This window comes from Drosophila willistoni, assembly GCF_018902025.1.
Source record: "Drosophila willistoni isolate 14030-0811.24 chromosome XL unlocalized genomic scaffold, UCI_dwil_1.1 Seg141, whole genome shotgun sequence".
In the NCBI taxonomy this organism is placed as follows: domain Eukaryota; kingdom Metazoa; phylum Arthropoda; class Insecta; order Diptera; family Drosophilidae; genus Drosophila; species Drosophila willistoni.
The window spans coordinates 9,023,785-9,047,729 of NW_025814052.1; the positions used below are offsets into that span (position 1 = coordinate 9,023,785).

Below are 23,945 nucleotides of genomic sequence, written 5' to 3' on the forward strand. Positions count from 1 at the left end.
CATAGTAATTTATCCATTTTGTGTGTGTGTTTTCGCTGGAGACACTTTGATCAATTGGACACACTGACAAATCCCCAGCCCATCTCACCTGCCCCTGCTACTCCCTCGTCCCCTCCCCCTGACAGAGTTAAGCTTAGCACCTGCAACATTTCATTTTTTTAGCTAGTTTTTTAAGCCAACAACGACGTCGACGACGTTTATCAACATTTTACTTAACTTTTTTTCTTTGGCAAAGAGAATCGACTTTCTCCGCTCCTACTATGCTGCTGCAAGGCGAAAAACGAGAGAGTTAGAGAGAGAAAGAGAGAGGGAGAGAAAAAGAAATAATCAGCAAGTTGTCGCAAAAGCAAAACGAACAAGTCAGGGGTCGGCCATTGATGCCCAGTTTGGGGTTAATCTAAAGTTCATTTTAAATTCTCCCCTCCCCGCCAGTTGTCTCAATGAAAATTCAAAATCTCATGACAAAAGATGGTGGAAAAACTTTGCGCATTAAACACAGGGCAGCCCGTCAAAGGGGGTGGGGAGCTGAGGGGGAAAGAAAGAAATAAAAAACTAAACTTATACTCAGTCATTGTCGTTGGGAAAGTGAAAAATCTCACACATTTAATAGCATTTGCTATGAATTTTGCTTCTTTTTTGTTGTTTGCGTTTTTGTTTTTGTTTGTTTGCTACTTTTTGCAATTAAATTATATTAAACATTTATGCATGTCATTCCTGTAACTTTATCTGTGCCTTTAATCGACTGACAGTCCCTGTGGGAAATTGTTATATGAGAGTTTATCGAATCACTATATACACAGATCGAGTTTAGTTCTAAGATACGCACTGAAAACACGTGTGTTTGCTTTAGTTGATTTAATTTCCCCTCCGAGAAAAAACAATATTTTCTTTATTGTCTGGTATGCGCAAACAGATAAAACTTATTTCTTCTTTTTGTTTGTGCTTTTCGTAGCTAATCAACAAATATTTTGTTGTTGTCGTTGTTTTTGTGTTAGGTGTGGCCCAAACAAAAGATGCTGCGAAAAATGAAAGTTGCCACCAAAGCGCCCCAGAGAGTGAGAGAGAGAGGAAAAAACAAAAGGCAAAAAAATTAACTAATTAGCATACAATTCGAAAGAATATCAATCAAATGACGCACATTGTTCTTTGAAATTGGAAATATTTTTGTTTTTTATTTCAAGTTAAAGTTCTTATAACAATTTTGCAATAAGTGCAACTTGACCTTGAATCAAGTAACTAAGCCATATCAGTCAAATTCATTGACACTAACAAATGAAATCATATTAAAGATTGACAATTAAGAAAGATCGGTTCTTTACGTACTCCTAATGTCGATATAGACTCCGTCTTTTATGAGTACAAAGAGTCGAATCATCTGTAAATTATTCAAAGGAATAGTCTATGTTAATAAAGTATGAGATCAACAACAGAAGGGGGTCTGACGGAAAGAAAGTTGGACATCCAGAAGCCAATTTATTGAACCTGGTATGATTCATTCATCAAATTTGTGGGTCACCTCAGAATAGGCAAAGTTCTGGCATTCATATCCTCTCCAACTAAGGTTTCATATGATCTGCCGTTAAGTATGACCTCAAGAACGTGATGGGAGAAGCTAGCCTATGTTTTTGTTCGGGGAAAAGTAGCCTATGTTGCACATTTTGCTAAGAAAATGGCAGCGAGGGTGTATGGGGGATGTCTGATCTGACACTTTGACATCTTTGCTCTCAGAAGCTTAACTTACTTAAGTACTCTCACATATTTGACGTTACGATAGATAGGAGGATGGACTGAATGCTCAAAGCAATGCTTAGGCCTCTCTGTCCAGCAAATTGTCTAGCATAGTAAACAATTTCTTAGCGATCTCATATGCCCTACTTTTTTGGGGATTTGCAGCTCTTGGGTCCCCTGATCTACGCTCTCCCACTGTAGCGGAACTAATCGGCCGGTCTTGTAGCCCATCCAAATCCCTTAGCCAACGACTTGGACATCAATAATTCCTGGCGTAGACTTAAACCTCTTTCTCCAAATTAAATAAGCATTTATATTTATCCAAAATCATAAACACTAATTAGACATAGAATGAATGTGAATATTCTGCTTAAAACTGAGACAACACAAATGAAAATAAAGAATGTTAAACAGCATGAAATTTCCTTTTCTTTTGATATTTAGAAGATTTTATTGATATTTTTGCCAATAAGAATCATGCAATAGTAACATGAGAAAAAGGTAAACAAACATGAAATTCCGATTCTTTCTTTCAGCCCTGTATAATCTTTACAGTCAAGTTTAAATCGTTAGAACGTAATATATGGCTTATCAATAAAATATAGACACTTCTTTTAAAACTTTCCATGTACAACCTTTAGCACACTTTCCCCGAAAAAAAAAATAATCGTACAAAGTTTCCATATTTAAAGACCGGGGATTGGGTGTGTTCGGAGAGCATTGGAAATTGAACTTAGTACCAGATTAGTTAGTTAGCTTAATAATGCTTTTATCTATTATTTGATTTTTGTACAAATTAAAACTTATTAATTTATTTTTTTTTTTGCAAAACTCATCGTATCAATGGATTTGATTCAAAACAATTTCAAAATATTTGATAAGAAAACAAAAAAAAATTATTGCTCATACTACATTTAGTTAGTATCTGTATGGATTTTATTGTATTTGAGACTTTGTTTATTGATTTTGGCTAGATCTTTAACAATTTTGGTAAGCGCGAAATGCTAAACATGTAAGAAAAGATAAGAGTTGGATTTGAATATCTGATGAATGTTTCTTACAACATTTTCTCCCATCTCTAAGTGTCAGATAATAAAAAATTATTACTGTTGACGCATAAATTCCAGCCAACATACACACACACACACACACACAGACAACACACCCACAACAAATCAGAGCGAAGGTGAGTCTGAGTTGAGTTTGGGAGTCAAATAACTTGGCTGGGTGTGGCTGTTGGCTTATATGGATGAGCCAAGAGAGGGATGCCAAAAAAAAAAAACACACACACACAGAAGAGCAAAGAGTTTCAGCGAGGGAACAAACAATTGCAATTGGTCAATCAAAAACAATTGTTTGTGTGTTTTTTTTTTTAGTTATTTGTTTAGTTTTTCAGTTTATATTTTTTCTATTTGCCCGATAGTTGAACGCACTCGTTGTAACGTTTACAGACCTATCCGGTTGATGGGAAGGAGGTGGAGACAGAGGTGTACGCGCCTCAACAGCAATGGCAACAAACTTCCGGTTTCATTTAATTTAAACATGGCGCGAATGCCAAGCCACATACTAGTTGAGGTTTCTGCCTCCGCCGCTGCTGCCTCGGATGATGATTATGCTGCTTCAGATGATGATGATTATGTTGATGATAGTGGGTTGTTGTGCTTGTGGCTTTGATTGTCAATCAAAAATCCGTTGATTGGAGCGAACATTATCAACATCATCAACGTCAAAGTTGACCGCACTCACATTGAATGCATCGCAAAAAAAACCGATGAATGCACTCTCGTGAATCAATCAACATACAATGCCGACGAGGGCTAGTTAAAATGTTACCGGAAATAACGATACAAAAGGGCGGAGACAATCTAACTTTTATATCACCTATTTACACAAAAACGATACAAAATTTATGCTAAATGAGTTGAATTCGAACAGTTACTCTCGCACTTGTAATTCCCAACTGGTTTACGAGTGAATTTGAACAGCAATTTGCTCACTTCTAATTCCCAACTAGTTTAAGCGTAAACTGCTACTGGAAAGTAAATTATTGCTCATCAATCTCCACAAATGTATGCTAAATGAGTTGAATTCAAACAAATGTTCTTACACTTGTAATTCCCAACTGGTGCATAAATGAATTCAAACAGCAATTTGCATTCTTTTGCTACTGGAAAGTAAATTATTGAATATAGATCTCCACATCGATCTCATGAATTTCGTACTTGTAATTCCCAACTGGTGCTAGAGAGTAATTGGTACTGGCAATTGGATCTCCTAAATAGGTTCTATATATTTTAACAATTCATTCATAAAATAAAGTGTTGTCCGATTGTTATCATTCGTTAAAATTGGTGAACCTTATACTCTTTTGTATACTCTATTGCCTTTAAGGAATGACTTAACTTTAAAATCACTCCAAACCTAATAAACAGAAAACTCTAAAATAAAACATTGTTTTAATTCATTTGTTTTTTAAATACAATATATATATATTATGTAACTGTGTAAATAGGTGCAACAGAAACGAAGGAACTACATACATATATTCATGTAAATGACAGCAAGTGCCTTTACATCATAATTGATATGCTTAGGCATCACCTTGAGCCTTCTCCATGGCATTGACAACAACCTTTTCATCCTTATCATTATCCTTGTTCTTGGACTCTTGATATTTGATGCGATACGAACCCTCTGGATCATAGATTTTCTCCAAACGTTCCCAATCCTTGGCACGGTTATCGATCAGATGTCTAGTGACCTTTTCCGAACCGTATTTTTGTTTCTCAGTGCATTTCATGCAATCGGTTAATATGGCATCCGGCAAAATTTCTATATATGTAAGGTTTTCAATTTCGGGATGGGATTTGTATATTTTTTTGGGGGCGGAACACTCACCTTTTAGCATTTTGGCATCGGGTGTACAGGGTCCAGTGCTTTCCAAGCACTTGATATAGTTATTGAGCAAGCGTTCTTGTTGCAATATCTCATCCAAATCGACGTTATCAAATTTATTATCGTAGGCGGCCGTTGGTGGATTGTTGGCGGGTGCTGCTGCCGCTGTTGGCGGTGGATGAGGTACTGCATCTGCCACATTGAGAGCCATCAACATCATCAGCAGCAACTGAATCGTGCCTCTGCCAGCCAGACGGTTGTCAAATGAACGTGACATTTCCAAAAAACTTTTCCAAACTGTCAACACGATGGGGCCAGAGGCTTATATATATATGTACATACATATGCTTAACCCCTACGTATGGAATGATAATAATGAACTCGTGATGCATTATTGAAGTGCGCTTCGAGGTGATGTCCATGTGCGTGTCTTTGGCTAATTTAAAGCCAATTCGAACGTAAATTAAGTGAATTGAATTTGATTGCCTAGCGATTTGTTGCCCCCGCCACCGCCACCAAAATCATTATTGTCTCTTCATTATGATCATCATGATCATCTCATCTACACATCTCGTTCTTGCAGTCATACAAGTTTTATCTGGCCAGGCATAAAGGAAGCTATTCCTCTTCTTTGCAATGACAGCGTGAAAACTATTTAACTGTAAATTCTAAAAGAACAACAACAACAACTACAACTACAACTGACAAGTGTGCCCTGAATTATTGTTGTCCCAGGTTGCGGTTACTGCCTTGCCTTACCTTACCTTGCCTTGCCCCGGTCTCACTTGGCCTCTCTTTTTGTAGTTGTTCTTCATTGTGGTTACTTGTTGGGTGCTTGGATGATTCAACGCCAAGTGCAAGACTTTGGAGTGCTTTGACCCCTCCTCTGCATAAGTACACTGAAACTTCAAATGTTTCAAATGAAATGCCTCAATTTGTTTTGAGTGACATTTAATCAATTTATGTACTCATCTTTATCTTTCGCTTCTATTGGAGAGTTGCAAGAATGCATTCCAATCGAAATCCCTTAATGAACTAGATGAATAATGCTAAAAACTAAAGTGAATTAAATGAACATATTCGAAATATTGTGTCAACTTTTTTAGTACTTAAGAAGTAAATGGACATTTTCGAGTACGCCTTTAAGTATTCTCCGACTCCCCAAAAAAATTGTGAGTATTCAAAGCACACTGATTGTAAATCTTCAAAGAAATAAGTCAATCATTCATCAGGTGATGTATGAGTACTCAAAAAACCGTACTATTTCGACTACTCAGAATTTTTGAATGATTCGATTCGGTTTTACAGGCTCATTTTTTGCTTTTGTTTAATGTTGCCTAAAATTTATTAAAATAAAATATGAGAAATTTTCAATATAGCAAAAATGTCCACGATTTGCTAACTAAAAATAACTAAAATCAAATTATATCACAGAACTTACTAATACAAAAAGCCTTTTTTAGTCATTAAGAAAAAGAAAACCACAGCAAACAATGAAAATATTATCCAATATGAGTAACCCAAAGAGATTAGGTTATATTTAGGTACTAACTACGACAATTTCAGATAAACCCTAACTAAGTCCTAGATTGACTAACTGACTATCAACTTCTCTCCAGTTGTATTGCCAAAAGTAGATTATTGATACAATAAAACAAAGAGCCCAGATTACTAATGAAAAGACATGATGATCTTTTCCCTCTGGATAAGGGGAAAATGTAGTGCTGAGAGATATTCGTAAACTTAACATCAGAACATCATTTTGAATCAGTGAATCAGCCTTTTTCTGTTTTTTTGGTGATAAAAACTTTCCTAATTTATTTTTGAAATAGTTTTTTTTGTATATTCTAAACCAACTTCCAAGATTCTGCTTCATTAGTTCCTTCCCTTTATTTACTTTCAAAGGGTATTTTCCTATAAGATTGATGTTGGCTCGAGAATAAGTTTTTATCTTTCATTGTTTGTTTCGGGTTTTTGTTTTTATCAAATTGTCAACACCTTTTCATTGATGCTTTGACCTCATCTTTTTGTTGTTTATAGAAAAGGTCAATCAATCATGGAAATGTTTTCATTTCTTTTGTAAGCAATTTTCGGTAGCTTTCACGTAACTTAATTAGCATAAATTGATGGGTCATCTGACGATATTCAGCACTCATTTGTCCCAGATGGGGCGAGAGAGTCGTAGTAGAGTCGAGTCTAGAAGAGTTTTAGGGCCAGGCGGCCAAAGCGGGCCAAAGACAAGACAACGCAAAACACAAACCGTCCAGGTCAAACTAAGCAAAAGACAGAAAACTTGCTTTCAACACAAACACAAGATTGCTACCACTTATTGTGTGTGTGTGTGTGTGTGTGTGTATGGACTAACTCTTAGTCGTAGTCCAAGTTAGTTGCAACAACTAAGAACTGTTCTGACTTTCGAGGATTGCGGACGTGTTTTTTGTTTGCTTCTTGCGTTGCGTTTTCTGTTGCCGTCGATGCAACAACCCAGTGATCTTTATTAAAGTGTGTTTCTTCTCTTTTTATTCATATTTCGGTCAACAACAGTTTGTGAAGTGAAGTAGTTTTCTTTCTACATTATTATTATTATTATTTTTAGTTGTTTTTTTTATGTGTGTTGTGTGTGTGTGTGTGTGTGTGTGTTATCATTCCGCATTAGCCGCAATTCAATTTCAAGTGTTTGACAATTCACATTTGAGTGAACCACTTGATGAAAGACTTTTTTTATGCTATTCAGCCATTCATTCAAGGTCACTCTGATTGCTCTTTGAAGTGTGCAAAATTTGTGTGAATGGGCTAAAAAATCTAGTCTTTTGAGCCAGCCAAATGGGAACATGATGATGATAAGCAATTCCAAGCAGTTTCATTCGCATCAACCTCAACTCTACTTTGCCTTTGCCTTTATTATTGCTGCTGTCGTCTTCAATTCCGTTTGCCGTTTTTTAGTTCACTGAAACTTTACACAAAATGACTTGCAAGCAATCAATGTCTTATTTACTAAAATTGGAGCAAATGGTAAGCCAAAGTCATTCAGAATCATCTTTACGTTTATTATTATTATTTAGAATTAACGAATTCCTTATTTAAAGAGTGTTTGCCTCAGATCTTCGAATTCAAGTTTATTAGTTATTGTTATTGATGGAATTCCTTTAGCCGTTACACACAAATGACACATCAATTAGCAAAGTGTTTATGTGTGTGTGTGTGTGCAAACCAGTTGAGAATTCCAAGTGCAAATACATGTTAAATCTTACTTCAGTTATGTATCTTGTTTTTTATTTTTTATGATTTAGATTTGCATTTATAGGTACTTAAATTATGACCATTCATTTACATAGACAAACAACAATAATTTGCTTTCAACAGAACACAATCCCAAACGACCACCCATTCAAATCGTAGACTTCTTGAGACCTTATTATTACAAGTTAAAAATTGACTTAAAACAATGCATTAGTCTTTGTGAAAATTCTATATTAACTCAGTGAGAATTAAATCACCGAAATATACATATACATATCATTGACCGATTAGCCATCGATTTTAATTTCTCTAAAGTTCATCAGTATCTGCCTTTGAAAGCTGGAATTAAAAAAGAGGGAAAGAAAAAAGTTCTTCATTAAACAAAAAAAATTGCATTAAAAAGATATTTTTTAATGTAAAGAGGATACAAAATTATGCACAATTTGTATTTTTTTTCATTATTTTTAATTTTTTTGATTATACACATCTAAAACAAACTACTATTAAAGATATTTACTTTGTGACATATTCGGTTTCTATTTAAAAAACCAATTTTGAACTTAAAATGTGGGAAATATTATCCAACAAAAGAGATATTAAATCTCTTCAACTATTAACATTTTGATAAGACTGATTTTCTCGAAACTTTTTCTTAGGAATATTTCTAATACTATGGAAATCAAACAATTAATCCTTTACGCCAGATTGAAGGCCTATGCCAGTTGACATAGGAACTAAAGTTCGGAAGTTGAGTTCAAGATCAACAACTTAATAGTTTTTTTACTTAATTTTATCTAATATTTTAATTATTATGTCACTTCGGTAAACTACTCTGAAGAGCTGCAACAAAATTCAATAAGATCGGTTAGTTGAATTATGTAGATTCAAGGAAAAGATGGATGATAAAATGGTTAATATTTTATGTAGTGTGGATAAAAATTAAGACAAAATGTTACTTTACCCTTTAAATGTAATATCTGAAAATAAGCATACAAATAAGTTTTGGAATGTTCTTAGGATAAAACAAAATCATCCAATTCGTTTTGTTCTAAATTTTTAAGTTACAAGGCATATGAAATGTGATAAAATTTGGTGCAAATAATGAATACTTTTCCAGCTTATTTCATACTTTTGGGATCAAATGTCCCTAATCTTGAAGTATTATTTAGTTTAGTTATTTAGTTATTTAAGAAGCATCATGCCAAATTATTCCATTTATCAATTTGATGAGGTAGAATTTTTCTTAACTTAATATTATAAACCAGCGACAAGCAACAAGCGAAAGAGTTAAAAACATAATCTATACAAATAAAGTTTTAAGAAAACATGGCTTTTTTAATTGAGAACTTGAAGTATTTTCTTTTGGGGAATGGGAATTTCTTACGGACGTGTGTTGAGAATTTGTTAATTATTATTATTATTTTGTTTGTTTTTTGGTAATTTGTAAATGGTTCTTACCTAATAAAGCATTACCAAATCCGACTAAACTGCCCACACCCCACTTGTTAATGGCAAAAATCACTTCACACGTGCGGTTTGTGTACCAACACATACATATGTAGCTAAGTACTACATACATATGTATGAATATTATATATTTAAGATGTGTTATGAAATTGTAGACAGACGAAGAGCAGCACCTACATGTGTACATATTGTACGTATGTAGGTAGGTGGTAGTAACTGTAGAACAAGCTGTGAAGTTTTTACTCAAGCATCTCAAGAATCATGATTGAATAGTTAGCCGATGATATTGTTTATTTGTGTTTTTTGTGTTGTTTTCGTCGTCGTCGTCGTCAACGTCAACGTCTTCTTCTTGTTTTTTTTTCTTTTGCACCTACGTGATTAATAATGAAATATTTCGCTATGCAAATTATTGTTAAGTATTCATTGGAATGCTTCTTGATATATTCACAAAAAAACAACGCACACTCACTCGCACACACACACACACTTTTATACCCAGACAAGCGCCTCAAGCGCAATTATCAGCAAAATATAACAACAATGACAATTCCAAGGGTAAACCAACCAACCACCCACCCACCCATCAATATCATACCATGGGTATATCGTAAAGGGGTTCAATGATTATCATCAAGGAACTAGCATGTAGTGTAGGGAAAGTCTAAAGTAACTCTTTGTTGGGGAAAACTAACTACAGTGAAAGCTCTACTCATGGACAGTTCCCGCATGTGGACTATTACTATTTTGCAATGCAAAGAGTTCTTGAGTTAGGAATAACTTTCTCAAAAGCAGAAATGTTTCACTGAAAACGAAATTGACCTAGTGTGGTGGCCATTGGTGTGCCTATGGAATTCGTATGAAGTAAGGACGTTTTTAAGCGTTTCTTACAAGTTTTATCTCAAGAGTCAATCAACTCTAAGCTAACTAAGCATCTAAGCTCTAATTAAATTCTATAATAAAATTTATATGAACTATTTATTAGAAATTTTTACAAACAATGTAAAATTGTGAATTTTTAGCAATCTATCTGTTATTTTATTTTGGGTTTTCTTAGGCTAAAGGTCAAGGTTATTTTACTTTTCTAAATTGACTTTTCTATTTCTGAATTCTTTCAGAAATACTTATATCTCAGACTAATTAAACCCATATAATATATAATAATATACAATAATTTGAAATATTTTTCTTGAGTAGTACTGTAAGAGTCGCCTTTCATCAGGGATAGAAAGGGATGGAAAAGAATGTAGATGATCAATGTATTTCTTTTGAAAGTTTGTTCAAAATTTTCTCAATTTTTCTCATTTTTATTAGATTTCTAAAAAAGACCATTGATTTAATTTTTTTTGTGATTTTTTCAACTATCGCCAGTATTGCTCATTCCATTAGCTTCCGTAGGGTATCTTAAAATACAATCTTTGGTATAGACAAATTTTGCTGAAGGTTAAAATCAGCAGCTGGGATATATGTATGACAGATGGCTTATGACGTTTTGCAAAAAAAAGAAAAAAAAAAAAAAAAAGAAACTAAGCTTATTATTGTTTTATATTTTTAAGTAGCAACCAAAGTCAATGATTGATCGTTATATACATATATATAATGTATATGTATGTATAAGCATTTACTATATGATTTTTGCATAGAAAAGAGATCAATCACAATGTGTATTAAGTAAGTGAAACCTTTTGTTAGGCCGCCCTTGGCCCCCCGTTCCCTGCCCCCCTTTCCACGAGGTTCTGATGACGCCCATGGCAGAGGCATACAACAATCTGCCTTTTGAACAATTTTCCACTAACTATTTGGGGTAATTTGCCAATTTCGATCACGTCAGATCATTAGCAACAACTACAAAACAAAAAAAATAAGCAGAGAGTAGCACAATTGCCATCATTAAATTGTACATATTCCCCAGAGACTGACTATACTACTATATACCATACATATTTATATATGTACATATGTATATAATATCTATGTGTGCATTTGTATTTGTATATGGATGATTTTTGACATTTATCCGGTTGCCTCTTCAACTTCTTGATCGTTAACCGTTCCCACCGCATACAACACGACCGAAAAGTCAATAAAACGGTTTTTCCCCCCACTTTTTCTTCTATTTTTGTTGTTTCCTTAAGCAACTTTGGCAATAAATGCTTTCCACCTGAAATCAATAAGATTGACAGAGTTAGCTATAGCGAGAGAGAGAAAGAGAGGGGGGAAGTCGGAGAGAAAGAGAGGGAAAAACCAAAATGTTTGTTCTAATTCCCCCCAGAAAAAAAAAACCAAACGGCATAGTGTTTTGCGCCTCAAAAAGCCAGTTACAGTTATCAAAAACTAGTCAAGTCAATTCAGAAGAGCAGCGGGCGCAGTTTGTGGCTAGCTAACGGGTGCTACCGGCTGCTGCTGCCTAACGACCTCAAAAAACCAGTTAAAGTTAGTTAAAGTGCAACAGTAAAGACTCGAAATAGTGAAAATAAAACAAATACCAACAAATATTTAGCCATATTTAGACTTGTAAGGATTTCACTAATTCCTGTCTACATAAGTCAGAGTTAACGCCATTGCATTGGTTGACAATTTATATATTTTTGGGCTATAAATTGGTTAAAAATCAATTGCGATTTAGAAGAATATTCAGAGATTAATTTGTTTATTCAAATTTTGAATATACTAAGAGCTAAGAGTCCGAGCTATGCAAAGTAATAGTATAACCAGATATGTGTGTGGGATCTTGTGATTTTCTGTTCTGTCCTTCGGAATGGGTCTCTACAATTTCCAGAAATCTGCTATTGAAGACAATTTTTAGTAACTGAAAGTAGAAAATTCATCGCTATGAAGATCCTTTAAATATTTATAGGTACGCCAAACTGATGGATCAATTGATCTTTGACACTAAACGAAACTTATCGTAAACTGAATTGTGTTCTTTGTCGATTTTGTGTAAAGTAAATAAAACTCAATGAAGGAAAAATTACATTTACTTTACTTTTGGAATAATATTAATGTTCACTTTAACTTTATTGTCAATCTAAAGAACAGCTAATTCTTATTACTATTTTATTTTACACAAGAAAGCATAATTTAATAACTAATATTAAGTTGGGAGTGCTAGCTACTTTGGCCATCGACTCGACAAATTTATTCTATATAGATATTTAGTTATACATATATATTTAGTTGCTTCAAGAATCAAAAGATAATGTTGTTGTTATCCAGGATAGGGTTAGCAGGGAGTAAGAGAAGTTGACTTAGGTTAAATGAACTTATCTCATACTGGAACATTTTTCGAAGATGGATTGGATTGTTAATACCACTTCGAATTTTGGACAGGAAGATTTGTTTGGGTGTATGTTAAAAGCATGAGAACGTTGTGTTCTGTGTTGTGAAGAGCAATGAGGTATGACTTTCCTAAGGGGACTTTTTGTACCAAGTGTGGTCATAAGTATTCCAGTCAGCGCGAAAGACCAGCTAAATTTTTCAACATTTCTCAGATTTAAAACCTCCGAAAGCTGGTCAAGATCATTGAGCCTATATCCTGGGTTATTGAGCTGCCAAAAGGCTTAAGATTGAATGCTGAAAGGATCAGATTACCTCCATTGGGCATCTAACTAGAGGTATTCGCGGCTTTAAGACATTTTTCCTGCTGTAAGTGGCCCTGCCTTTATCCAGTAGTTGTCGATCTACCACAAAGGTAGATCTAGTAGGACATAAAAAAAATAAATATATACATACATATTTCGATATATATACCAGCTATTTGCTTTATCCATGATTTGTTGATTAGTTCTTTTGATTTCTTAATATTTAAAACTCAAACGACCTTTTAATGTAACTTTTATCCTATGTCAATGATTTATTACTTGGATTTTAGGCCCATAATCGAATTATTGGACTCGAACCCCTTATTTGGCTACCTGTTTGGAAGTGTAAAATAACCAACATTAACCTTTTCGCAAGGGTTAAAAAGATCTTCTCTCTCTTTTTTACTTGCTGATATCTTTAAAGTTTATTTGTGGAAACATTTTCAAATTAGCCTTCTTTAATGAAACCATTAACTTGATGTTACAAAATATTTACTTTATGCTACTCATTAGCAGTTCGAGTTTTATGAACCGAGCTGTATCTTTATCGAAAAGTCTGTTTAAGAAGTTCTTTAACAAAATATTTGTTAATAAGTAATGTAAAGTGCTAATTTCTATGAACAGATTTTGTCAACATTTTGTGTTGAGTTTCGAGTTCATTTTTATGTATCTTCACTGTAGTATGTGTAGGACAGGTCGCTTGTTTGGTTGGTCGGTACTTGTGTAAGATAAAACACTTGTTGATTTTTGTTGCTGTTGCTTTTGTTGTTGTCAAGTGTTCAGCATTCTTCTAAAGCAAAAATAAAAAACTCTTTTCAGATACACGGCGGCAAGCCTAAAAACACGCAAATATTTTATGAGCGTTTTTTTTTTGTTTTGTTTGTTGGTTTTGATTTTTTGCTGTTTTCTTTTACGTTGTCTTTCGACGATTTGTACGTATTTATTGAATGTGAACAAGTTTTGTGCAACGTCACTGAAAAAGCCAGCGCATGTGGGTCACTTAGCCACTATGGCAACAGGTTGTCTCTCTAGCTAGCTAGCTATTCCACTATTTAGTGCTATGTGCCATGTGCCATGTGCTATCATGCTATGTGCAGCTGCAACAAAACAACTACAGCAACACAGGTGGGCACATCCATCCATCCATCCATCCATTCATCCAAACATTTGTCCATTCTTCCAAATGCATTGCAAACATAATGTAAATAATTGATATTTAATCTTCAAAACAGAACTGAAGGTTGGCCCGTGGAAGAGGAGAAAGAGGAGGGCTAGTAGAGAGATTGAAGACCCCAAAAAATAGCTTAGTTCCAGCATGCGTTTTAATTAATGACTCTAACCTGATTTGTAAAACAAAGCAAAACCTAAATAAAACAAAAAAAGAAGAAAAAAACAAAACACACACAAAATACAGGTGAAAGTACGAACTAGCCGAAATACAAATACGAACAAAAAAACAAAACCTACAAAACTCTGTGTATAAAAAACACAAAAACAAAAGCAAAACCAAAAAGCCGCCAGATCGAACAACTTGTTTTTTGGATGGGAATGCTGCGGCAAAGACAAAACAGAGCTCTAGAAAGTGTTACATAGCATGTAAAGTTGTGAAATGGGCCGACGGGATGCAGGCATAATGATGAATTATGGATTTTAGAAAGAGAATTGGGAACAACATTTAGGAAAATTAGTTTAGCCAACAAAACAGCCAAATAGGGTGTAGCATTAAGAGAAGACAGACAGACTATTGGATAATATATAAAAACTGTAAGAACTATGAGTCTTAGCCAAGTAAAACCACCTCTTAAACATGCGTTAAAATTTATGTAACAGGCAGAAAGAAGTTTTTTCATCCCCATAACACACTTATATGTATATTATTGATCAGCATTAATTCCTGAGTCGATCTGGCCATAATCTTCCGTTCGTTCTAATTCTCGGATGTAGACACATGTGGTATGTGATAGAGAACAAGTTTATTTGAAATTTTTGCTTTTAGCCATTGTGTATGAAGGCAATTTTAGTAATTATCTAATGTAATACAAGTGGTTGACTCTTTAGATATATTGTATAAAGAACGAAAGTAGTCGACGATCGACAATGATTTTCCATAGGTTCCTGTCATATTAGTAACATATTAATATTCAAAAAATCTACCAATGTTATTATCAAAATAAAACTCGGAATGTTTTTCAAGAGCAACTGAACAGTAAAGTGAACAAAATGGGTGAGTCGACTAACTTCGAAAGAATCAGTAATTACCCAGCACTGGTCGCATATCATCCTATATATATATATATATATATATACAGAATTTTGTACACTGAAGAAACAATTTATTATAACTAACTAATCTTTGATCTTATAGTTTGGAAAAACCTGTGCCATTAAAGTTTATGTGGATCTTTATTATTATTCCTGTTAATATTAATATTGCGGATTTTTAATAAAATTTGTTATTGTTTCCGATCTGCAATCAAAATATATCGGTTGTTACTTTAAAATAATTTCAGAAAAACCCGGCAATAAGTTTACAAACAAATCGTTAGTTTTTTTTTACTGTCTCACCTCGAAAACAATGCAATTTAATTTTCAAATTCCAAAACTAATTTTAACCAAAACTATATAAATCTAAATCTATTCTATAATATAAATTATGAGAAATATAAATTAATAGTTAACAATTAGTTTTAAAGGGTTTATTAGAATTTAAAAAAAAAAGGAAAGCAAAGACTTTTGTAAATGTTCTGTTAAGCTGTTAACACATAGTTTCTCAACACTGTTCTGTTCAATGTTGAACAACGACCTACGAATTAGAATTCCCAAAAATTTCATTCGACAAAACGAATGGAAACAATTTTATCTACTTAAGAATGAGATGACACAATAAACACCTATTTGTTTGTTGAATGTCTATTGTATTTACCAACACTGATGTTTGCTTGTCAACATGTTGCAGCAACATTGTTGCAATATCACAAAGTATTCTTTAGGCTTATTTCGAATTTAATTAGAGGGCAAGACAGAGTTGGTATGGCACTTGGCTTGCATTGTTGAGTTAAGTAACATTTGGCAAACAAACAGAGGGACGTCTAAGTGTTTTCTGAAGTGGCTGCTTCCCTAGAGTCTCTTGGCTTCCTCCCTTCTCTTTAAACAAACGCCCTAGTCGGAACCTACCTTAACACTTTCGCTGAACACAACACAGTAAAAAAAGAAATACCAAAAAAAAACAAAAAAAACCTGATCATGTATGTAATGTGCATTTTTTCTTTTTTTGGTTTTTTTTTTTTTTTGTATGTTTCGTTTGGATTGGTTTTTGGTTTCCCAACGCTTTCATGCATAATTGGATAATTTTTGGTATGTTGTTGTTGTTGCTGTTAACTGGTTGATTTACATGCGCCACTTGTTTTAGATGGGCATTACGAATGCCGAATATATGTTGAAAGCCGTTCAAAAACCAAATTAAAAACCTTCAGTCATTGTACTTGCAATATTGGCCATACTATACATGGCCAAAAAAAAAAAACAAAACTACAAAACCGTTAATCAGTCAAAAATATGGCAATCTTTTTAACTCACAATGTTGTTGTTTAGAGCTATGAAAAACAATTTTCCACTTACAACATAAAAAAAAAGCATGGAAAAATGAAAAGAAAAGAAAGAAAGAAAATCCCGCCCACTAGCAAAGGCACAGACACAAGCACAGGCACAGGCAATGGGGCGTTGGGACGTTGGGACGATCGGGCGGTCAGTCGTTTGGTCGTTCAGTTGATCCACCATAATCAAGTTGCAGTTGCATTTGAAGAGTTGGAGTTGCAGTTGGAGTGCAATGACTTCTTGGGCAAAGCTACGTGCATGGCATCGGTAGGAGCTGCAAGGCATGCCTAATGTCAGACACAATTGACCAAGTCGAAGGCGAAGGCGAAGCCTCCCATTGTGTCTTGATCGTGGTCTTGGACTCGGGCCTTTTGGCTTTGGCCCTAACCCTGTTCTGCTCTTAACCCTAAAACCTGCCTGCCTGCCAGACCGACTGCCCGCCCCTCTGCTTGCTTGTCCCCGGCCAGGGCCACTGCCCGAATCTACTTCTGTTGATTTTAATTATGCAGAACACGCAATACATAGGCAGCGGCGCTTAAAATCCTACACAGCGAGAAAAACATTTCACACAGCAATTTCGCAATCCTAGAATACAAATGTATCTCTAGACATTGTTTACTAGTCCACAATTTTATAAGAATTCATTAAATATATCGATCTATTCTATCATCTATTCTCACCGTGTCGTCCAAGTGTTGCGATCCTCTGTCAATTTAATGGCTTCAAAGTGCATTCTTGCGACAGGCGAATCAGGATCTAGCAAAACAAAAAACCCCAAACTAAATGAGACAAAGCATGGAGGGAGAGAAGAAACCATTTTGCCAATGGGCAATACCGGACTTAATTGAGTTTCAGGGAAAATAAATTCTGTTACTCGTTTAGCCTCCATTAGATCGATAAAATCAAAATTTATAAGTAATCTGAGTATGCCGGAGTATCTCTCAAGTCTCATTTAACAAAACATGCGAGTGAAACAAACGTGTGTGTCGAAGACAAACTTTTTGCATTATCTCGTTGTAGTAATTCACAGAAATTTTCACCGATAATGATAACGTTTTACTTTTAGAAATTGAAACCAACCAAAATGATAGAGAAATCTGCAAGTTTCTCTATGACAAAAGTCAAAGAGATCTTCTTCTGTTCAGCTCCTGCCACATTAACTGCAAAGAAAATGTGTATTGAAGTACAGGGTATCTAAGAGTCGCCTCTCCATCGACTTGAGAGAGTTGAGAATTTTTTAAAATGTGGGAAACGTGCAGTGTCAACGACAATTTCCTGCTTCCGTTTTATAAGTTTTTGTTTTGTTTCGTTTCGTTTGTTGTTCGGCCTAGTAGCTAGGTAGAATAGTCATAGTAGATAACCGAATGAATTTTTTATTAAACGCCATTGCATTCTATTACTATTTCTTAACTTGTATGCGGCTAAAATACAGAGACAGAGACAGAGACACAGACTGAGACACGTTTGTAGGCATTGTTTTCTTCTTCTTTTTTTGTCGGTTTATTAACGGCAAAAAAGTCAATCAACTTTGTGTGACGGTCGTAACTAAACTAGAAGGGTATTTTAATTAGATCTACAATGACAGAGAACTCGATAAGAGGGAGACTATTGCTGTTGATAGGTTCTTGTTTTGAAATAAAATACATATTTTACTTAAGTTAAGCAATTCTTAAAGGAACAAAGAAGGAAAGAGCTCATTGAAGAAGCTTAGGAAATTGAACTCGATCAACAGGAACTCGTACACGACAAGGCCAACTCTGATGTAGTAGAGTGGACATCGGTAAAACAGGTGCATATGTACATATATAAGTTACAAATCCTAATCCTTGACCAAAACACAATAAATATTCTCCGAATTCTTTGCAACTTTCTGTAGTAGCCTGTTTAAAGTCAATATTACAGGGAAGATTAATAGGCAAAAATGGTAAAGAGATTGTTTGTAAAGAACCATTAAGTTTTATCATTGGCAGGCTTTGCTATGTAACACTAATAACTTGACGCTAAAACTGGTTGAGAACTACAACTAAATGAAGCGTGAACCAAAAGTAACAATCACAATTGTTGGCATTTGCATAGAGACATCAAAAATGTCTTCAATCTTCAATAATTAATCGATTTTCAATCTCATCGATCTCTGATAAACTTTATTTGTCTATTTCTATAATCACTTGATTAATTCTTTTATCTTTCCATTTTAGGGATCTGATCCCCGGGCAGCAACCTGTCGTGGTAAACTACAAAGTCGTCGCTGCAAATTGAATCAAGAGATCAATAAGGAATTACGCCTGAGAGCTGGCGCTGAGAATCTATATAAGGTATTTATTATTTGATATTGTTTAAATAGTTCATTCATCCTTGACTATATCTTTTATCCACCACTGCCCAAACAGGCCACCACAAACCGCAAATTAAGGGATACTGTGGCTCTTGAGTTAAGCTTTGTTAACTCCAATTTGCAATTGCTGAAAGAGCAATTGGCCGAGCTAAATTCATCGGTGGAAATCTATCAGAGTGAGAGGTAAGCAATGAAATTTTCAATTTCGTTTAAATTTTTTTTTTTCCTTTCTTCTTTCTTTTTGCTTAAGCATTTTCATTCATTTCCATCAGTTTTTTTCCCATTTTTAAGTGCATGCAAAATAGTATTATTAGTTTTTAGTTTCCACTAGGGCCGGCTTTTTTTCGTTTTTCATACTGGTCAGTTTAGTAAAAACTAAAAAACAAAAAAATTTGCGCATCAGTTTCTGGTCAAGCGCCTTTTTGCCTCCTCAAGTGGAACGGGAAAATCACAAATACAACCAACACACACACACACTAACAACAAAGAAAGTGAAAAAGTCGTTAAAAATAGCAACAACAACAATAACAAAATATGGAAAAAGTTTTTAGTATTACCTATATAGTTACAGATATAGAAACAAATGGCCAAATGGGTGGGGCACCCGGCGGGATGGTTAGTTTTGGCGCAAGGTTCGTCGGACACGAAAATTGATGATCGTGTTTACAACTCAGAGTTGTTTGAGAAAAACAAAAACCAAAAACAAAACAGAGAAAGGGGCTGTATTTCCGATCTCATATACATACAGGTATACAGAAATAAATTAAATTTTCTCATAAATTTCTACAAGGTGTCGTTACAAAACTTATAAACCATAACTCATCCAAATTGTTATATGGTCTTTACAATAATTTTACATTTTGCCCCCAAGTTAGAATATAAAACGAATAGAATATAATGACGAATTCCTTGATCTTTCTTGACCCTATTCACTTTATAAGAAATATATATTGTCGTGAAAAATAAAATTATTAAATAGTAGTTTATGATATTAAACCGAAATCATATGTCACATTCTTTGGCGATTTTCTAAAACAAGTAAGAAAATGTCTCCTGAAGCTGTGCTCAATCGATCCTCTATAAGAAGCAGAGATTTAGTGTAAATTTTTTTAAGTGTTAAGATCAAACTTAATGGATTTCAACCTGCATTGTCATTTGATTTGATTACAGTGTAAGGAAGAAGCAAATTCGTTTTGCTCAAAAACTTAAATTTTTTCAAATTTCATTATAGAAAACTTAATTCTGTAAAGACAGAGAGAGAGAGCAAGAAAGAAAGTCACTTTTAAAGTCTTACAATTAGTTATTAATAGTAATATTTATGACATCTTTGCTCTTTTTACAGTCACGATGGCATTATGCCGATGATACCATTGGGTCTTAAGGAGACCAAGGAGATTAATTTCATGGAACCCTTCTCCGATTTCATTCTCGAGCATTATAGCGAAGAACCCTCCATATATATGGATGCCATAGCCGATATGACAGACACCAGACAGGTATGTCTAGTCCACTTGTTGCCCAGTGGCAAAGTTTGGCCATAAATTTGATTGCAATTGTTGTTGCAGGCTTCAAAGACTCCATCACGCGATGCTTTAGGAGTGGCATTACTTTTCCGCTATTACAATTTGTTGTATTATGTGGAGCGTCGCTTCTTTCCGCCCGATCGCAATTTGGGTGTCTATTTCGAATGGTACGACTCGCTGACTGGTGTGCCCTCTTGCCAAAGGACCATTGCCTTCGAGAAGGCCTGCACTTTGTTCAATTTGGGTGCGATATACACACAGATTGGTGCCCGACACGACCGGAGCACGGAACGTGGCCTGGATGCGGCTGTCGATAGTTTCTTGCGGGCTGCGGGCATATTTCGTCACATTTACGATACGTTCACAAATGCGCCGTCGATGGACTTGAAGCCGCAGGTGTTGGATGTCTTGGTATCGCTTATGTTGTCCCAGGCCCGGGAATGTCTCTTTGAGAAATTGCAATTACAAATCGAGGCATTGCAATTGAAAGAATCGAGTCATCTGTTCCGCGATTTGGCCGGCGAAGCCGCTCAATTATCGCTCGAGTATATGGAAATGCATAAGAATATCCAAGTGAATGATACGCACACATATTTGCCCGAGTGCTGGGCAGGATTAGTGCCGCTCAAGGCGGAATTGTACAAGGGTAAGGACAGAATAATATACCATTTGGAACGATTAAACATTGAACACTTGCATTTGTCAATTTCTAGCTTTGGCACATCATTATGAAGCTCGTGGAATTGATGCCACGTTGGGCGATGACAACATTTCATTGAGCACCAAGAAAAGTTTAGCTCCCTCGTCCAATGAATCGTTCATTGGGAATGCAAGGGAGGCTTTGCGTGGCATTCTCGATGATGAGAATGAGGACAGCGCCAGCTGTGTGGCCATTAAGCATACCCATTTGAAAGAAGCTCTGGCTAGTCATGAGGAGGCTCAGCGATTGCAGCGTATGTGCCGCTACCTGAAGGTAAGCTGTCGCCACCCACCTACCATCCCCCCCACTTGACCGATTATCACAAACATTATATGTTGTTGCTTATAGAACAAGACCTCCCTCACCCAAGTCATTAAGGAGGCGCATTATAAGACCCAAGATGAATACGAAAAGTTTCGTCTACAATCCCCCCAAACGAACATTGATGATTGCTATGATCTAACCGAGCGCACAGTAGAAGGTAATTGATGAATGACAAATTTGTGGAATTTGATTAAGAGACTCCTTCCCAAAACAGCCGCCTCAAAGTTCACATTAAGCCTAACAGGACCGGACTTTACATCGTACAAAGTGGAAGATCCATTTAAACGCCTGGGACCCATAGCAATATTCTCGGCACGTCGTCATTGGACGGCACCCCGCTGTGTACGCCTGCAAAAGGGTTCGGCTATGTATCACCATCATCATCACCAACATCATCACGACTCCATGGGCGGAAGTGGTAGCCGTGCCGTCAATAACTATCATTGTCAATGTCCAGCCGAACACGAGGGCGATCATGTCCATGAAGGTAGCTGTAGTCTCTACAAAGAGGAATTGGAGAATTTCGGTTTTCATGTCCGTGGCGATGCTCCAGTTATAATTGCGCATGTGGAAATCAATTCCTTGGCCGATGTGAGTTAACTCGAATAGATGAAAGAACGAAGCAAAAACTAAATACATATTTCTTTACTATCTTAGCTGGGCGGCATCAAGGAGGGTGATTTTATAGTGGAAATTGCTGGCATGGATGTCAAATGGTACACCCATCAGCAGGTCGTGCGTCTCATACAATCATGTGGACCCACTTTGGAGCTTAAAGTCATAACGCCCATGGACCGCAATTACTTAAAGGTGAGTCTAATCGAAACGAAGTGAATATGAATAATAAGAGATTAATTGTTTTTTTTGGTATATATTTTCAGCCTTTATCATCGAAGGGTTCCATATCCACTTTATCAGCAGCTAGTTCATCTGGCATTTCATCCGGCTCTTCCAGTCCAACCAGCACAACGACTAAGCCCAAGTTACGTCTGAAAACTACCGCCAAGTCAAGATTTGTGGGCAGCGTTTCGTCAAGTTCTTGGAATCCCTTTCGACGCACTCCTAGTTTAGCAAAAATATTCTAGCCTACTATTTAATTCTGACAAAAACAAAAACCCATACAGTGGCCATTTTCAAGACAAAAACCTTTTTTTTTTTTTTACAACTTTTCCCTTATTTTCACCCCTTTTTTATTTCATATGAATTTCATTTATTTTCCTGAAACAATGGAAAAGAAATGCAAATACAGCAAATAAAACAAAACAAAAGTGATTGTAATGTATCGTATCGTATATGCCCTTTGAAGCCAATTAGATAGGGTAATTATCAGATATTGTCGTCATATATATGTTATGTATATATATGATTTAAGTGACCTTATGAAAAACGTTTCCCTCCCCGACTTTTGTGCAAATATATACAAATATATATATATAGATGGTGTGTCTTGTTTGAAAAATGATCATATATATATATATATATATATATATATATATATATAGTAGTCTAATCGTGTTAGCATCTGTTAATTGGTCATCAGCTTACTCTTAAAACGCATTCCCCTCCCTTCCGTTCCCACAAACTTAACATTCCCTCTATTGTTTAAGTCGCAGCAAACTATTTTAATATCCATATCTACAATTTTATCAAAAGCCATTTTATGTGTATGTACTTATTTTTAAAATATATCAATATCTATATATGTATGTATATTTATAATTTCTTTCTATATATATGTTTTTTTTTTTCGTTTGGAATAAGATAAAAATCGTTTACATTTTGCAAAAAAAAAGAGATCAAAGAAACATACTTCAACGTTTTCTTTCATTTTGTGTGGGACTGTTTAACAAGTAGCCTGGAGTTTATACATCTCGTCTCATTGTATTTTCAGTTTTCACTTGGTGTGTACTATTTTATGGCATAGGATCGGTTGACTATTTTTGGTTTTCCTTTTTTTAAGTAAATATACATACGTATGTATATAGATTTTATACACTTTTTTGGTCGCATATACTGGCCATTGTCTATGTGAGTATCTAGAAAATCAATTCGACCAACAATTCTGATGCATTTCCGCAATGCCTAGATCAAAGAAAATAAGGTAAATTTAATTCAAGAAAGATGCCCCGAAGGATGCCAACACCGATGCCAAGTCCTAGGCAAATACTGCGGTCACATCGCTCAACAGCAAACATGGAGTATGAAAACGACGAGAATATTTTTGAGGAAATACCCATTGAAACTGAACTGAGTGACACTGAATTAGATATTGATGAGATGTTGGCAACCGATGAGACACTGGGGCAGACGCATTGTGAGCACCATTGGATTGACTTGCGTTGTGTCTCCACCTTTCTGTATTGCGTGGATAAAATGAAGAGCCGCCAACTATATGTGACACGTGACTGTAATGAATCGTACGTCAATTTTGCCTATAAGCATGCTCTCGTCAAGCAAGGATCAAAGAAACGTATAGGCATACGTGTCTAATTGAGAAGAAAAAAAAAAAAAAAACATTGCCACGAACCAATACAATAATTAAAGTCAATATAAAAATTTTG

At 35.2% G+C, this 23,945-nt stretch overlaps 2 protein-coding genes across 2 annotated transcripts in view; one reads left to right on the forward strand and one right to left on the reverse strand.

The window, feature by feature from the left end:
* Nucleotides 1–23,911, forward strand: part of LOC6648770 (rhophilin-2) — a 38,112-nt gene extending 14,201 nt beyond the window's left edge. The window contains exons 3-12 of the mRNA XM_023179537.2: nucleotides 18,701–18,817; nucleotides 18,893–19,020; nucleotides 20,180–20,333; nucleotides 20,403–21,006; nucleotides 21,074–21,333; nucleotides 21,409–21,541; nucleotides 21,599–21,975; nucleotides 22,042–22,194; nucleotides 22,266–23,412; nucleotides 23,471–23,911. Coding sequence (XP_023035305.1) covers nucleotides 18,701–18,817; nucleotides 18,893–19,020; nucleotides 20,180–20,333; nucleotides 20,403–21,006; nucleotides 21,074–21,333; nucleotides 21,409–21,541; nucleotides 21,599–21,975; nucleotides 22,042–22,194; nucleotides 22,266–22,469 — 2,130 coding nt within the window. The 3' untranslated portion in view covers nucleotides 22,470–23,412; nucleotides 23,471–23,911. The remainder of the gene's footprint in view (nucleotides 1–18,700; nucleotides 18,818–18,892; nucleotides 19,021–20,179; nucleotides 20,334–20,402; nucleotides 21,007–21,073; nucleotides 21,334–21,408; nucleotides 21,542–21,598; nucleotides 21,976–22,041; nucleotides 22,195–22,265; nucleotides 23,413–23,470) is intronic.
* On the reverse strand, nucleotides 4,193–4,902 carry LOC6648771 (putative odorant-binding protein A10). The gene is made up of 2 exons (XM_002071812.3): nucleotides 4,627–4,902; nucleotides 4,193–4,560 (listed from the first exon to the last, which is right to left on the reverse strand). Exons 1-2 carry the CDS (start codon nucleotides 4,898–4,900, stop codon nucleotides 4,319–4,321), a joined length of 516 nt encoding a protein of 171 aa, XP_002071848.1. The 5' UTR covers nucleotides 4,901–4,902; the 3' UTR covers nucleotides 4,193–4,318.
* Nucleotides 23,912–23,945: the final 34 nt, after the last annotated feature.